This window comes from Esox lucius, chromosome 25 (assembly GCF_011004845.1).
Source record: "Esox lucius isolate fEsoLuc1 chromosome 25, fEsoLuc1.pri, whole genome shotgun sequence".
NCBI classification, from domain to species: Eukaryota; Metazoa; Chordata; class Actinopteri; order Esociformes; family Esocidae; genus Esox; species Esox lucius.
Genome location: NC_047593.1, coordinates 7,538,740 through 7,553,538, shown reverse-complemented (window position 1 = coordinate 7,553,538; position 14,799 = coordinate 7,538,740). Strand labels below are relative to the sequence as shown.

Below are 14,799 nucleotides of genomic sequence, written 5' to 3'. Positions count from 1 at the left end.
ATAGGGCATAGTACCAATTCATGAGAACCCTACTATCCACAGATAATAAAACAGCATGAGATTATGGACCTTCTTACAGTAAAGACTCTGTGAAGCACATAAAACACATGATTCCTTAGTTGCTACATTTATATATGGAATAATACATTAATTATGTTTAGGCTACCTACAGATTTGTGACTGGTTGTGACAAATGTATTGCAAGCCTTATTACTTGTTGACCCAATTTTACTTGTTAATTAAACATGGTTCAATTTGACATTTTTGTGAAATGTATGGGACACTGGGAACAAGGTTATACTTTCTAAGAGCAATGGACACCGGTGGAACTTAATCATTTCTGATAATCGTGATAAGACTAACACCTGCAGACATACCTACAGTTTTTATATTTCTAAATAATTTATTAAATCCAAGTCATTAAGATTATCCTCAGCCCATTAAGTCATTGTTGTGTTATAATCCAACCGGTTTATACAAATCACAAAACTAGGAAATAAATCCTGATGCCCCAACTCATAGTTATAGGAAGCAAGATAACATTAGTTTTACAATGGATATTTGGTAGATATTAATAGCTATTAATGAGGTTAGGTGAAGTTTTTCACATCAATAACTATTAATAAGACAAGCATTCCATGACTTAAACTGACATTCATAATCAGCTGAGAATCCACAACAATCCAGTCTTTTATTTTTCATAGTAGGATTTTTTTTTGCAATTTCTTTTAGCATTCATCAACAGCTCTGAAAAGTATATATTCTGAATCACTGGATCAGGAAATACAATCTGCACCTTTTATTTTGGCAGAATTTCAAACATGATATTTACAGAAAGTCAAAATTTACTTTACCCTGCTCTTATATTGTAGGTGCACACAGTCTTGTTAATTACAGTATGTAGAGGCTCAACATCAAGGAAAACTAAAATGAAACAGGGAAACTTTTCATGTCATTAAATATACAAAATATTTTGACATTATAAAATGTGCAAATCTGGCTAATTGTGTACACAGGAGGGGTGTAGCAATATACTGGTATTGGCGATTACTGTTATATTAATATATATATATGAAAAATATATATATGAATAATGCACACATGATAATATCATATTCACAAGGCGAAAATTATGTTGTATTTTATCCAAAAGCTCCTCTTGGTTTTTCGATAACTTTTTCATGTCACCTATAGGTCTGGACCTGTAAAGAGGCATTTCATTTTAATTAACCGATTTACCCCATGAGAACTCCAGGGAGTTCAACAAAGGGTCTGTTTTTCATAGCATATTCACTTGGCAAAAATAACATTGTATTTTTTTTAAACTCCTCTCAGTTTTTCTATAGCTTATTCATATCGCCTATCTATGGACAATCGATGCATGTGCTTAAACCACAAGTCTGGGCCTATACACTTGCACTGAAAGAATTGTGTTAGCACCACCAGAAACCCTGGGAATGATCTGCAAAGATGCTCAGTTTTTGTAGGCTAGTCACTAGGTGAATATGATGTATTTGTCCAAAAACTCCTCTTGGTGTTAGGCCTTGTGGATCTTTTATTCATCAGTTCATCTGGTTGCCTTTTCACTATCCATTAAGTGTTATTGTTCTTTCTGTATACTTTTAATTTGTACAGTTATGGTTACTCTCCACCTCCCTACCCTTGTATTTTGAGTGTAATTCATTTGCCAAAGAAGAGACAAAACACACAATAAACAAAGTTACAGATGAATTTGACAGATATTTTCTATAGATATCGCAATAATATTGTTATAGTTATAATATCTTTATGGTGAATTGGTTTGGCCACAATAATCATGTTGTGAAAATCGGATAATACACAGTGACTCGATTCTGAGTGTAGAACTGACACTACAGCCCAGGTACTGAAGCAGTTAATGGGATGTTTCACGTTGTAGGCTATTACAAACTTCCACTGAACTTAGACAAGAAAAAAGAAGAGAAAAGGGATTCAGGAGTACAAAAGAACGAGAAGGGGCAGACCTGCAGTAATTGCAAACTAGTAAGAGTGATCTGATACTTCACATGCACAATCCTAGTTGACTCATCATTATGAATGGAATGACTTTTACATGTGAGTTATTTAGTCAAAGCTTTTATCCAGAGTGATCATTTGTAGATATTCCATAGACAGTAAAACTATCCATAAATGTTCAACAAACTGTCCGTTCATAAGCAGCTGTTCGCTAAGGTTAGGATTAGCTTTCAAAGAGAGATTTAGGGTAAGGGTTAAGGTTAGGGTTGGATAAAGGTTAAGGTTAGATCAAGAATTAAAGCAGATAGTAAAATTTTTACTGATAGTCAGTAGATAGTCTTCAGAGCATCTACAGCCACACATTTCAGACTCTCTAAATTATAAAATCTTACAGTTTCTTAAATTTCATTGCCAATACCAATATTTTTCCCAAATGTTTATCTGTGTTATTGTTTTTCTCCACAGTGTTCACAACATGGTGACTCTGTTTCTCGTGTGTCTGGGTCTGCTTTCCTTGTGGGGGGTCAGAGGGGAAGTAGCTCCAAATTTCAACAACTGCAAAGAGTTTTTCTTCAGAGAGACGCCAGTGTCTGGTCTGAACATAGCCCTGCCCACTCCAGTTGAGCCCAACACACAGAAGTTAACTAATCCTGAGAAATGTCTCTCTGCTTACAATGCTGCCTCTCCTGCCTACATCTGTCAGATATACAACAACCAGTACTACTTTGCCACTCTGTATGACAGAGGAAGGAGGATCCCTTTGTACTCTGCATATAAAATGGATATCAAAGGGGAACCTGAAAGGGAGGGCTCCATAGTTAATTACGAGCCGCAGGTTTGAATATGTGCATTCTCTTATCACATTTTCAATGTTCTATTAATTCAATGCAGCAACATTTTAACTAACACAACTGTAAAATCATTAAACATATTTCTGTGGTTGAAATATTTGCAGTAGAAAGAGGCCATTAGCCTTTAAAAGCGCTAAAAGCTATGTTTTTCTTTTTTTCTGTTTATTACATTGTAATTTGAGACTAAATACCAGTAACAGTAACATGAGAAGAGTAACAGTCACATGAGAATGAAGGCTACCACATGGTTTGAACAGGAGTGGCTAATTTGGTCATATTTATATTTTTCAGCTTGTGCATCCTGAACTTTCAAAAAATCAGAGGAAAAAGAAAGAATGCCTGACAGAGATCAAGAATTACAACAACATCCCGAGTAATGACTGCAAAGAATCCTTTCCACAATACCGACAGACCTACAAGCTTGGGTGGAGCCAGGCCCTCGATGACAACTTTGGCACCTATGACCGTGGACACTTGAACCCTGCAGGGCATCATGGAAAAGGAGATGCCTCCCAAGCCACCATGACCTTCACCAACGTAGCTCCGCAAAACCCAAAAATGAACCAGGTCCAATGGAACCAGTATGAGCAGAAGCTGAAGAACGATTTGAGTCAGGGCTGTAGTAATATGTATGTTGTGACAGGGGTGGTCCCAAGCACCACGTGGGTAGACCAGAACCAACGAGTCAATGTTCCCAGTCACTATTGGAATGCCTTCTGCTGCACTGACAACAACGACAAACCTCTCAGGTCTGGAGGTGCCTTGTGTCCTAACACAGATGAGGGTGTAGTTACGGAGTATAACACTGTTGCAGACCTTCAGAATGTGCTTGGAAATGATATGAGCTTTGGCAGCAATTTCAACATTTTCTTTAACCGCTGTCAAATCTGACAGATGTAGCCAGACTGGAGTCAAATACCTAGTGCCTACTTAGGCTTTGTGAAAACAGTCCACGATGACAGGGTCAAGAACAAGGGAAACCAGTAGCAAGTGTAGTCTCTCTAAAAAGGGGACATAGAAATATTAAAATACAGACACTTGTTGCGTTTCCCTCAATCTCTGTATTACGAGTCGGCAAAATAACAATATGGTATTCACTGTATACATAAAACAACCTGTATTGTATTTTCTGTCAAAACACAAATAAAGATATGAGCATCAATTGGCATAAAACACTATATCCATCCTGTTACACACAATAAACAAGATTACTTATAAATCAGAATGGATGTAATACTGTATATTATATTCTGTACTCTATATGTAGTGCATATTAATCGCAAACATTTTAGTTTACATAATATAATACCACTTTACACGTCATCCATTTTATGTGATAACTGCAGGCCTTCACACTTGAACATGGACGGTTTAACACGTGACCCATAAACTCTTGTATGATGCAAACTCAAATAAACATGAAACCGTGTTAGAAGATAGTAATATTACAGCCAAACTCATCTTAACAGCATAATAACACTATTTTCATTATACGAATTGTTAGAGACCCATAAAACGTAATGTACTAACAATACAGTGAAACATGTTGATGGTAGCGTAGCATCGGAAATTATTCACATTCGCCATATGCGCCAAACTCGTCTCTTTTTCTACAATAGGGGTATATAACAATTATACAAACATCCTATTTACACTTACGAACATCCTATTCGCACAAACTCATATTTACATCACATTTTTCCTATAGGTGACATTTAAGGGGCTTACCAAAAAAGGGGGACACAGAAATATAAAAATACAGACACACTTGTTGGGTTTCCCTCAATCTCTGTATTATGAGTGGGGGAAGGAAACCGTGCGCCTGATAATAACTCTCCATGCTCGCCCCACCCTGCTGGAGTCTTTCGGTACTGCACCCTAACAAACTACATGAACTAATGAAATAACCAATCGTAACAATAATATCTGCTACACAAGCTAGCTAAAACGCAGGTACATATTGTTCTTTACCACCTTCTATTTATTACTATTGTCTCACAACTATATGAATGTTAAGGCATGAGAAGTAGCTACTTAGCAAGCACACTAGATGTAGCTTTCTAGCTAGAAACCTCTAGTGTCTTAGCTAAGATCACTAGTTACCAGTCACACAGTTGGTCTGTAAATTGTGCGACTCATTGGCTCAGTTGGTCCAGTGATAAAAGCTGCTGCCTCCAGAACACACATAAGAAACAGCCCACGTCTCTGTCAGCACCCTTTTCTAGCTTTCCAAAATGTCCTGTCAAATAAACACATCTAAAATATATCATTGCCTGTGGATTCGGAGAGAGAATATCTACACACAGATTTTCCTGGAAATAATACTTTCTGATGGGATTTCTTGAGCAGTTCCATGTACTGAAAGGTTTCATATTTTGATGTTAATACAATTCATATAGTTTTGTACCTGCAAGTGTTGTGATTGGCTGTGTTATTCACCTTTTGATTAACCAATTTCCAACTACAGCTCCGGAGAGAATGAAGAGACCACTGCACCAAAAAAGTTGAAAAGGAAAGTTTTGAGTGTGGAACAGAAGCATTCAATTTGCAGTGGTCTCTTAATTTTAACCCTTCTGTTCCTCACTCAAAACCTTCCTGAAATATTTCTTCACATACATTCACATACATTCAGATACATGTGAACAACCACTATGACAAACAATTTGTTGATGGTACAAAGAAAACAACCTGCCATGGCCTAATACATTTCCAAAGTGTCAGGCACACAATGGTATATAAAGGTCAGATTCTTCACAGACACACACAAAACTATTCAGAAGTCTGACAGAAGACAGGTCCCAAAGCACACATTAAAGTATCAGTAATGGTGACCACAGTCATACCGAATGCCTAAAGGGAACCTAAAGTTTAGCATAAAAACATGAACCAAGGGATAAAGCCAGTGAGCCTGTGCCACTCCCAGGAATCATTTCCTCCATGCATTTTTGGCAGAAAGGGAGCTGGCACAACTGAGAGTACATTACAGATTGCTGTTATAAAAGTGATGACACAACGTATGGCCTCCAGTTATAATATACCCCTTTCTGAATTCCAAAGTTTTGTTCTGACTCATTGTATCCTATAACAACAATGGAATTAAATGGAAAAAGCATTATCTTCCTTTTTTTTTTAAAGGTATTTACATTCTTAGTCGGAAAAGGGTGGCTTGCCCACTTCAGGTTGGTGGAGAGTGCCTGCCGTGGTGAAGAAAGAGCTGAGCCGCAAGGCGAAGCTCTCGATTTACCAGTCAATCTACGTTCCTACTCTCACCTATGGTCATGAGATTTGGGTCATGACCGAAAGGACAAGATCCCGGATACAGGCGGCCGAAATGAGCTTTCTCCGCAGGGTTGCCGGGCGATCCCTTAGAGATAGGGTGAGAAGCTTGGTCACCCGGGAGGAGCTCAGAGTAGAGCCGCTGCTCCTCCACATCGAGTAGAGTAGAGCTGCTCCTCCACATTTTTCGGATGCCTCCGGAACGCCTTCCTGGGAAGGTGTTCCGGTCCCGTCCCACCGGGAGGAGACCCCGGGGAAGACCTAGGACACGCTGGAGGGACTATGTGTCCCGGCTGGCCTGGGAACGCCTCGGTGTCCCCCCGGAAGAGCTAGAGGAAGTGTCTGGGGAGAGGGAAGTCTGGGCATCCCTGCTTAGACTGCTGCTCCCGCGACCCGGCCCCGGATAAGCGGAAGATGATGGATGGATGGATTTACATTCTTAAATGTGTACTGGATAGATGATGGAAATTAAATATGAATCACACTTTTCAATATGGTCAAAGTTATGCATATCTCATCATGAAAGTTATAATGCAATATATAATGATAAATTGGATTTTTATGCATTTTAAAATCTAAAGATGTAATGTATGGCATCATTTAAGGTAATGTAATATTAATATTTCATGTAATGACACAATTCCATATATAGCCAGAAATAACATATATAATAACTATTCGACGTCATAACATGAAGCAGATGTTGAACAGCAGTGGTGGCTCCTGATTGGGTTAAGCACCGGGGGCAGTGAAGGAATGTTTGCACATGAATCCACATGCATCAAATAAATCCTAATATAGAAGATAACTAAGTATTCACACTAACAGTGGCTTTGTGAAGCTACAGTTTTGACTGAGTAAAACAAACCAATGGAATGTTAAACAGCTTCAGAAGGTGAGATTAAAAATTATTTCTATACAACAATTGGAATAAATGGATGCAATATTGGATCAAACACAGAAATTGATAAACCAGACAAGGAAATGGAGTAGGCAAGTGATACCTTAAGGCAAGAAATATTAACTTCAGTAGAAGAAATATATGACTATAGTCTGTGTTAATAATTGTGTTTATAACATATACTGTGTGGTTATTATACTGTACATGATAATGTATAGTTGTGTTAAATCTAACTTCTAGGCTTCAGACTCAGGCTGCTATTTCTTACATTGTAATTTAAAACTAAATATCAATAGAATACCAGTAATGTGACTATAATGATGAAGGTTCGCAGGTTGAAGTAGAGTGGCTAATGGGACAGTATTTTTATTTTATTTTTTATTTTGACCATGTCAGATGAATGAGAAGGGATACTTAAGTATGCTCATGTAGAACCAACAACGTCATCACTAACAGTGGGTTCAGTTGATAGTCATACTATTGTTAGAAAGTTAAGATAACTTTAGTGTTTTGATTTTATCTTCATTTCAAAGGAGCATAACCAATTTGTTTTTCCTGTGGTTCTCATTTTACCAATGTTAATATATGCACATTTAAAATGTTTACAATTCAGGCAGTATAGTATCAAAAGTCCTTTGACAGGGTCTGGTCTGAACAGCTCAACATTAGTTTGGAGTTGATAACATAAGGAGAAGCACTCCCTAATGTTACAATGTTCTCCCTAATGTTACAATGTTAGCCCTAATGTTACAATGTTAGCCCTAATGTTACAGTGTTAGCCCTAATGTTACAATGTTAGCCCTAATGTTACAGTGTTAGCCCTAATGTTACAATGTTAGCCCTAATGTTACAGTGTTCTCCCTAATGTTACAATGTTAGCCCTAATGTTACAATGTTCTCCCTAATGTTACAGTGTTCTCCCTAATGTTACAATGTTCTCCCTAATGTTACAATGTTCTCAATAGGAGAAGTCAGTGACACTCCTATTGGCATTTATATGCATTGGGATTTAATTTTAATATTATTGTAGTACAAATGGAATAAATGCATTAAAATATCGAGAATAGTTTAGCAGTTTTAACTAGGCCTGTCTGCAAATAGTTAGTTTTGTAATAATAGCTTTAATTGTTTAAGCCAAAGTGTGAGCAGAATGAATCAAATAATAATAATATTAATGAGAGAAAAAGAATTGTCCTTTGACAAGGACACCTAAAACTAGCAAGGATCAAAAATACAGTTATTTTCAACTGAAAGGAATGTCAGCCATCTTGAATATTGGCTTTCAGTGAGGTGCCAGGTAGCATAGCAGTTAATAACATTGGACCAGTAACTGAAAGGTTGCAAGATCGAATCTCTGAGCTGAAAGGGTAACAAATACAGTAGCAAGAAAAAGTTTGTGAATCCTTCTGAATTACCTGCATATCCGCATAAATGGCACCTAATGTAATGATACAATTCCTAAATCACAGTCTCATCTTTATCTACGTTATAATATCAGCGTGATTCAACATAGAACAAACATAAGTATACTTTTACCATTCAACACATGGGTCAAAATTAAACAGCATAGGCTAGAAAAAGTATGTGAACCTCTAAGAGAATGCCTCCTTTCCGAGTGGGAAATATAAGTCAGGTAGTTCAATCAATGACAGGAAATTCCGCTGTGGGTTAAAGGTGACCTGTCACATAAAAAACACAGTTTGGTGAGTCAGTCTATTGCTCAAAACAAAGATCTGTTTGAATATGGCTTGGTCGAAATAGATTTCATTAAACCTTAGGAGAAGGTTTGTTAAGGCTCAGAAAAAAAGATTAGATAAGGCTAGAAAATCAGTCTCCATCAGTCTAGAGTCAGACAAATATGGAAAAGCCAGCACCACTGCAACTTTCCCTAGGAGTGGGGATCAAGAAAAGAACACAGCCAGGGTGTGTTGTTGAATGGATAGGGAGGTGTCAAAGAATCCCAGGGTGACAACTAAGGATCTCCAGGCATCTTTTGCACTTTGTAACATCTGAGTCCACAATAAGAAAGACACTTAACAAAAGCGAGATTCATTTGAGGATACAACAGAGGAAATTACTGCTCTCGAAAAGAAAAAAAAACAGCTCTGACTCAGGCTTGTTCCACAACAATGTTCTATTATTAGTCAAGATAAACATTTCTTTTTATGGCAGAAGTTTATAAGGCTGTGTTTGGATGAAGGTTACTCTTGGTTACTAAAAATCATGGTTCACATGCCTATGCTGTTTATGTTTGACCAATGTTTTCAGTAAAGACATGTTAAAGTACACGTTTGTCTGTGGTCTTTGTTAAATAATAGCTATACTATTGGTCGAACAACTTACAATTAAAATATTTAAAGACAAATTATTTAGAAAGCAGAATAATTACATATCGTATTCTGGTCTTGTTTTCTCACTTGAACAGAATTTGTGGGACCTACAGTATTGTGAATCTCATCAACTAGGAAATGACCAAGGGATTTTGTTTGCCTTTGTCTGCCATAATTGTTTTGAGGCCGATAGAGGAGAGGTAGTGTTCAGCTTTTCTATTTGACAACAGAAGACATTCAACAATAAACAAAATAAGAAGTACTTTCAAGTATTTTACTTAGTTTCTCTATTTTGTAGGTGAGACATGTAGTACAGCAATAACAAATGTACATTATTACCTACAAAGTAAAATATGTAATAATATAAAAAAATAAAACATTTATTAAGAAAAGCAATGAACAATACAGAGAAAATTACAGTGAAGTATACATAGGTAATTTATCAAACATTTAATTTTCCTTCTGGGCACCAGAAAACCTTTTTGCGAGACATTCCATGAGTTGAGAGCATAAGTTAATTTTTCCTAACTCTGAGTAAGCTGTGGTATTTCTAGGACAAGCCAGTCTTGAAAGCAGTTTGATAACTGCAGGTTTTCCAGTTGTTTTGTTAGTTGTTTTTTAAGTAAGATAATATGGGTGTTTCTGCAGTACCACCTTATATACAAACATGAACAAATGTCTGGTTCTTCTGGAAGTGAGGGAGTCCCAGCCAACAGAATTGTACAAAAGACAATGATGTGTGCAAAAGTTTGCACAATAAATCCCAATTCTGCATGATAGACAGGATCCAGGGTGTTTAATACTCATGCTGATGAAATGTGGGTTTATTCGTCCGTCTCTGTGCCTTGTTCATTATTTTTTTGGGTTATGTTATCATGGCAAAACACCAGAACCACAAATCACCACAGACTATAGGTCGATGAACACAAACAATGTCGATTGCCAAGCCAAACTACAGTCTGAGAAAGAAAACATTACAGAAAAAAATACAACAACCCTATCATTTCCATGTTCAGTCACAGTGGAGGAAAGGGAGTTGCTGTAAAGATAAGAGCCTGAGTTTCCTGCATTTGCTGGTCTTCAGGGAGTGAGGGGGAAATATTAGCCAACACCCTGAAGGAAGGCACACTAAGATTCTCTCATTCTGTGATTTAGCCTTCCAAGGAGAGCACTACATTACCCGAAAGGTATGTGTCCACATCTTTTAGTTTTTTCACATAGGCCAAATGGAAGTTCCATTACAGGTCCTAACAAATTCCAACCTGCATTGATGCTGTAATACAGTGTTTTGAAACCGCCTTAAATCTTGTAAAATATGTATCAGCAAATGTGAGTTTGGGTTTATGTTTAACATTCCTGCTTATATGTATGGCCTGATAATGTGATTGACTCTCAGCTACATTATGTGAAGCATTTTGTTTCTCCAAATTTGTCCCAAAGACAAAGGGAGCAGTTGCTGAGGAAAATGCCAGGGCGAAAGATATTCATGACTATACTTTTTGCTGCACTCACTCACAAGGTAAGCATTTTGACCAAATTCCAAACCAAATGTTTAGCCATATTGTTTAGACAGACTTGAGAGTTAGATTTTGTTGACCTTTCAAGCCAGGAATAAAATTGCAATCTGCAAGTTTGCAAATTGCAAACTACAATCCTAAAATGTACAATAGGTCAGTAAGAATTTAGAAATTCAAGCATTCACCAAACTAGTTTCCCAAATCCAAATGTTGTCTTTTTCCAGACATCGACCCAGATTATACAGGTCAGACCCAAAGACAACATTTGGACTTGGGAAACTAGTTTGGTGAATGCTTGAATTTCTAAATTCTTACTGACCTACTGTACATTTTAGGATTGTAGTCATTTAACTAATACTCTTATTCTCTAATTCCAATGCAATGCACATATACGTATTTTTGAACTAGGATATCTTTGCCAATATCTGGAATAATGAAAACATTTTCATGTGGACAATGTAACTAATTGTATGTACAACTACAGGTGACTTCTCAGGAGAAGAAAATGGACATGGCTCCGAATGCTGTAGATGACCAGTATATTGAGTGTCGGGATGAGATGCTGAAAAAGGTTCAGGGTGTGTTGGAGAAAGAACAAAAAGACAGTCCAGAGGATTATAATACTTGGGCAGAATCCCAAAAGTGTACCCAAACAATCCCAGGAGGTGTCAAGGAACATACAGCTGCACTTGTGTTTTATGGAAATAAAGGTCACCGCTTTGAAAAGAAATTCAACAATGCAGTAGCAACCCTGGGAGCAAATTTTAGTGTCTATGAAAGCTTTCAGTTCAAATCCCTCCATTTCTTGCTGATGGATGCCATGCGGCTTTTGAAGACAGGCAAGTGCAAGACTGTTTTTCATGGCTCAGAGCAAAAGTACACAGCCCAAGTGGGGTCAGAAGTTAGATTTGGAACGTTTACCTCAGCCTCTGACCAAATGACTGCCGAAAAGGAAAAAGCAATATCAGAGAGTGGGACACTTTTCAACATTACTTCATGCACTGCAGTCAATATTGAAAAGTATGCTTGCATTCCGGAATGGATTGAAATGCTGGTATCCCCAGCGGAGGTCTTCAAGGTGGTGGAAGTGAAAGTATCAGGCAGAGTCAATGAAAAACACACAGAGATTGTTTTGACAAGTTCAAGGAATGTCAGCAACCACGACTGCTTCCTCTTCCCCAGGTAAGGCAAGGCGATGCAACTACTCCTGAGGAACTTAGAAATAAGAGTCAAGTGGGTTTCACATTTCAGCAACTGTATTCTTTGGTGACCGGATGTCTTTTTCTGTCTCACCAGGTCTCCTACAACTAGTTACCCTCCAACAACTGCCCCCACAGGCGCATCTACTCAACAGTTCAGTAGCAGCATCTATAGACTTGTGACTGTTTCTCTTGTTATCTCTCTGTTCACCAGGACATCTCTGACAAAGTGAAGTTTGATAGCTTCTTCTTACCTTCTTAAGAGAACAAAAAACAACTTTTCTGTAACAATATTAATGCGCACAGACACGTTCTATGGAATGCAATGACAGTTACTAATAGGAGATTAAATGGGTCTTAGAGCTACAATAAACACAATTGTTGACTCTGGATACAGTCCGTCCTGCATTTACAGACCAGCTGGTCATCTGAACATTAATGTGAACCAAAAAGGTCATGTATTTTTATAATCTACATCCAACACAGCCAGAAGATGATTGGCCATTCCTCAAATTCTGGTTCCCCTCTACTTTCAGCAGAGGTTTTGACCCTACTAGGGAGTTTTTCCTAGCCACTGTGTATAACTCTTGTTGGTTGTTGCTCTTTGGGGTTTTAGGATAGGTATCTTGAAAGCACTTTGTGACAACTGCTGAGGTAAAAAGGGCTTTATGAAATAAATGTGATTGATTGAATGACTGAGTTTGCCTTAACTTGTACTGTGGTCTTCTCATTTTCACTTTAGACACAGTTCCACACCCCACTCTTAATTCACAAATTTTCCATGTGGACTAGTTAGTACTATTCTGGTCTTTTTGGGGTAGATGAGGAGTCACGTTGTGGCATTGTTTCAAATCTAGTCTAGTGTAGGCAGGATTCTGCACAGTACACGTTTAACTTTTAATTACAGAACATGTTAATATCATTTCTAAACCAAGGACCTTTCCTGTGTTTCTTTCACTATTAACTTGAAAAATTATAAGAAATGTCTCTCTACCACTGTTTGTTATTAGGATTTTCTGATAAAGTACACTATGCCATATAGGCCTACTGCGCAAATTACCTGACCAATTGACAATTGAGTAATATTTTATTACATTTTAAGAAAAGCAAAAAAATGTTTTATGTTAAGCTGTTCTTACCAGCCTAACAAACATCCCACACTACCATTATTACAGTACACTAGCCTATAATCATTTTATTGAAAATACAACACGACAGAGATCCCCTTTTTAAAGTTAACTGTTTGTACCTTGGAATGTACTGTAGTTCTTTTCAGTGTTCTCGATCTCACTTTTGGTGCCTTGAAATAGGAAGACAATGGACACACAGTGATGTGATTTGTAAATGGTGACACCAATATGAGCACAAATACCCTTAAATAAAATCAGAAATTCCATATTTTATACTCATATTAAAGAGCCAAAGAAATGAAAAAAAGTATCCAAACAGTTACAGAAACCATGGTGAATGCATGTTTCTCTTCATATCTAGAGCTACCTAATAACTATCGAGTTAATGGTACACTAGCTAGGATGAATGCAATGTCTACATGGATAATAGTATATAGTTTAGTGAGACAAAATATAGAATTATCATATCAGGAAGGTTTATAGCTAAACTGGAATGACTGCATCTACTGTTTCACATATCTAATGGTAAATCTTTACAGAAATCAGGCTGCTGCCTTGTAGTAATGTTGTCACCTGTCATTTAGCAAACAATCAAAGGTGATTTAATGATAGAGACCCAGGTAGATTCAACCACCTTGGCTTCTGCCATACATAGACAGACATTAGCAGTGCTCACAGAAAAAAGGTTAAAGTTCAATAGCCAAAGAAAAATCACTAGAGGGTTGGGAAGGCGGAGGAGTGGAGGCAGCTTCCTAAAGATTTTTACCATTTGAGTGGATTTCAGTGTCAGTTATAGAGACTTCCCATTCTTAACATTCTGTCATGTGTTTCCAGATATCCTGAGTCACTTGAAAACAGGAAACAGACAAACTGGGTTTTGTGGCTTGGGGGAACGTTTAAGGTACAAGCGGAGAGAGCAGGGTGTGTATGTGCGTGTGCATGCGCTCACTTCCGTGTTGGGACATTTCTGTGATGAATAGTATACGTGAAGCTGAGATACGCTCCAGAAGGACAGTTTCATTTTACACGGTCTATGGCGATTATAATCCAGTGAGCAAGGCAACCAGTTTAATTTACAGATACAAACTTTAAGCCCTGATAACCAAAGCAGTTTTGAACAAATACAATCTGGATACAATCAAACTATTCAGATGTTTTTGTGGAAACTAAGAGCCATGTTTTCAGTGTTTGTAATCATTAAATGTATTGTTTTTTGTTAGCATTTCTTTGGTAAATGTTTTGTATTACATATTACATTTGACCCAAACTACTGTAGCAATACCACCTGGCATGGTATGAACGTCGGCGTGAGTGATTAACATGTACAACGTCTGAACGTCACCGTGAGTGATTAACCATGGGCTACGTTGCCGTGAGTGAAGAACCATGGGCTACGTTGCCGTGAGTGAAGAACCATGGGCTACGTTGCCGTGAGTGATTAACCATGGGCTACGTTGCCGTGAGTGAAGAACCATGGGCTACGTTGCCGTGAGTGAAGAACCATGGGCTACGTTGCCGTGAGTGAAGAACCATGGGCTACGTTGCCGTGAGTGATTAACAATGTACAGCATCTGAATGTCATCGTGAGTGTCGCCAAGAA

General features: G+C 37.7%; 2 protein-coding genes across 3 annotated transcripts; both read left to right on the top strand.

Moving 5' to 3' along the window:
• Positions 1 to 2,460: 2,460 nt before the first annotated feature.
• Positions 2,461 to 4,008, top strand: LOC105008216 (endonuclease domain-containing 1 protein-like). Its single transcript, XM_010867458.4, has 2 exons — positions 2,461 to 2,830; positions 3,138 to 4,008. Exons 1-2 carry the CDS (start codon positions 2,471 to 2,473, stop codon positions 3,735 to 3,737), a joined length of 960 nt encoding a protein of 319 aa, XP_010865760.2. The 5' UTR covers positions 2,461 to 2,470; the 3' UTR covers positions 3,738 to 4,008.
• Positions 4,009 to 6,961: 2,953 nt separating this feature from the next.
• Positions 6,962 to 12,755, top strand: si:ch211-145b13.6 (T-cell ecto-ADP-ribosyltransferase 1). 2 transcript variants are annotated; one of them, XM_010867457.5, is made up of 5 exons: positions 6,962 to 7,017; positions 10,509 to 10,540; positions 10,794 to 10,872; positions 11,355 to 12,052; positions 12,167 to 12,755. In XM_010867457.5, the coding sequence occupies exons 3-5, from the start codon at positions 10,819 to 10,821 to the stop codon at positions 12,300 to 12,302; spliced, it is 888 nt and encodes a 295-aa protein (XP_010865759.2). In that variant the 5' UTR covers positions 6,962 to 7,017; positions 10,509 to 10,540; positions 10,794 to 10,818; the 3' UTR covers positions 12,303 to 12,755. The 2 variants fall into 2 exon arrangements, with proteins under 2 accessions (XP_010865759.2, XP_019899196.2); XM_020043637.3 differs by lacking the exon at positions 6,962 to 7,017 and having other exon boundaries at positions 10,384 to 10,540.
• Positions 12,756 to 14,799: the final 2,044 nt, after the last annotated feature.

Excerpts from the sequence above, each read along its gene's own strand:
- LOC105008216 (XM_010867458.4), top strand. The coding sequence starts at position 2,471 with ATGGTGACTCTGTTTCTCGTGTGTCTGGGTCTGCTTTCCTTGTGGGGG. Across the intron at positions 2,831-3,137 it reads TAGTTAATTACGAGCCGCAG|CTTGTGCATCCTGAACTTTC; the intron begins GTTTGAATATGT and ends TATATTTTTCAG.
- si:ch211-145b13.6 (XM_010867457.5), top strand. The coding sequence starts at position 10,819 with ATGCCAGGGCGAAAGATATTCATGACTATACTTTTTGCTGCACTCACT. Across the intron at positions 10,873-11,354 it reads TTGCTGCACTCACTCACAAG|GTGACTTCTCAGGAGAAGAA; the intron begins GTAAGCATTTTG and ends GTACAACTACAG. Across the intron at positions 12,053-12,166 it reads GACTGCTTCCTCTTCCCCAG|GTCTCCTACAACTAGTTACC; the intron begins GTAAGGCAAGGC and ends CTGTCTCACCAG.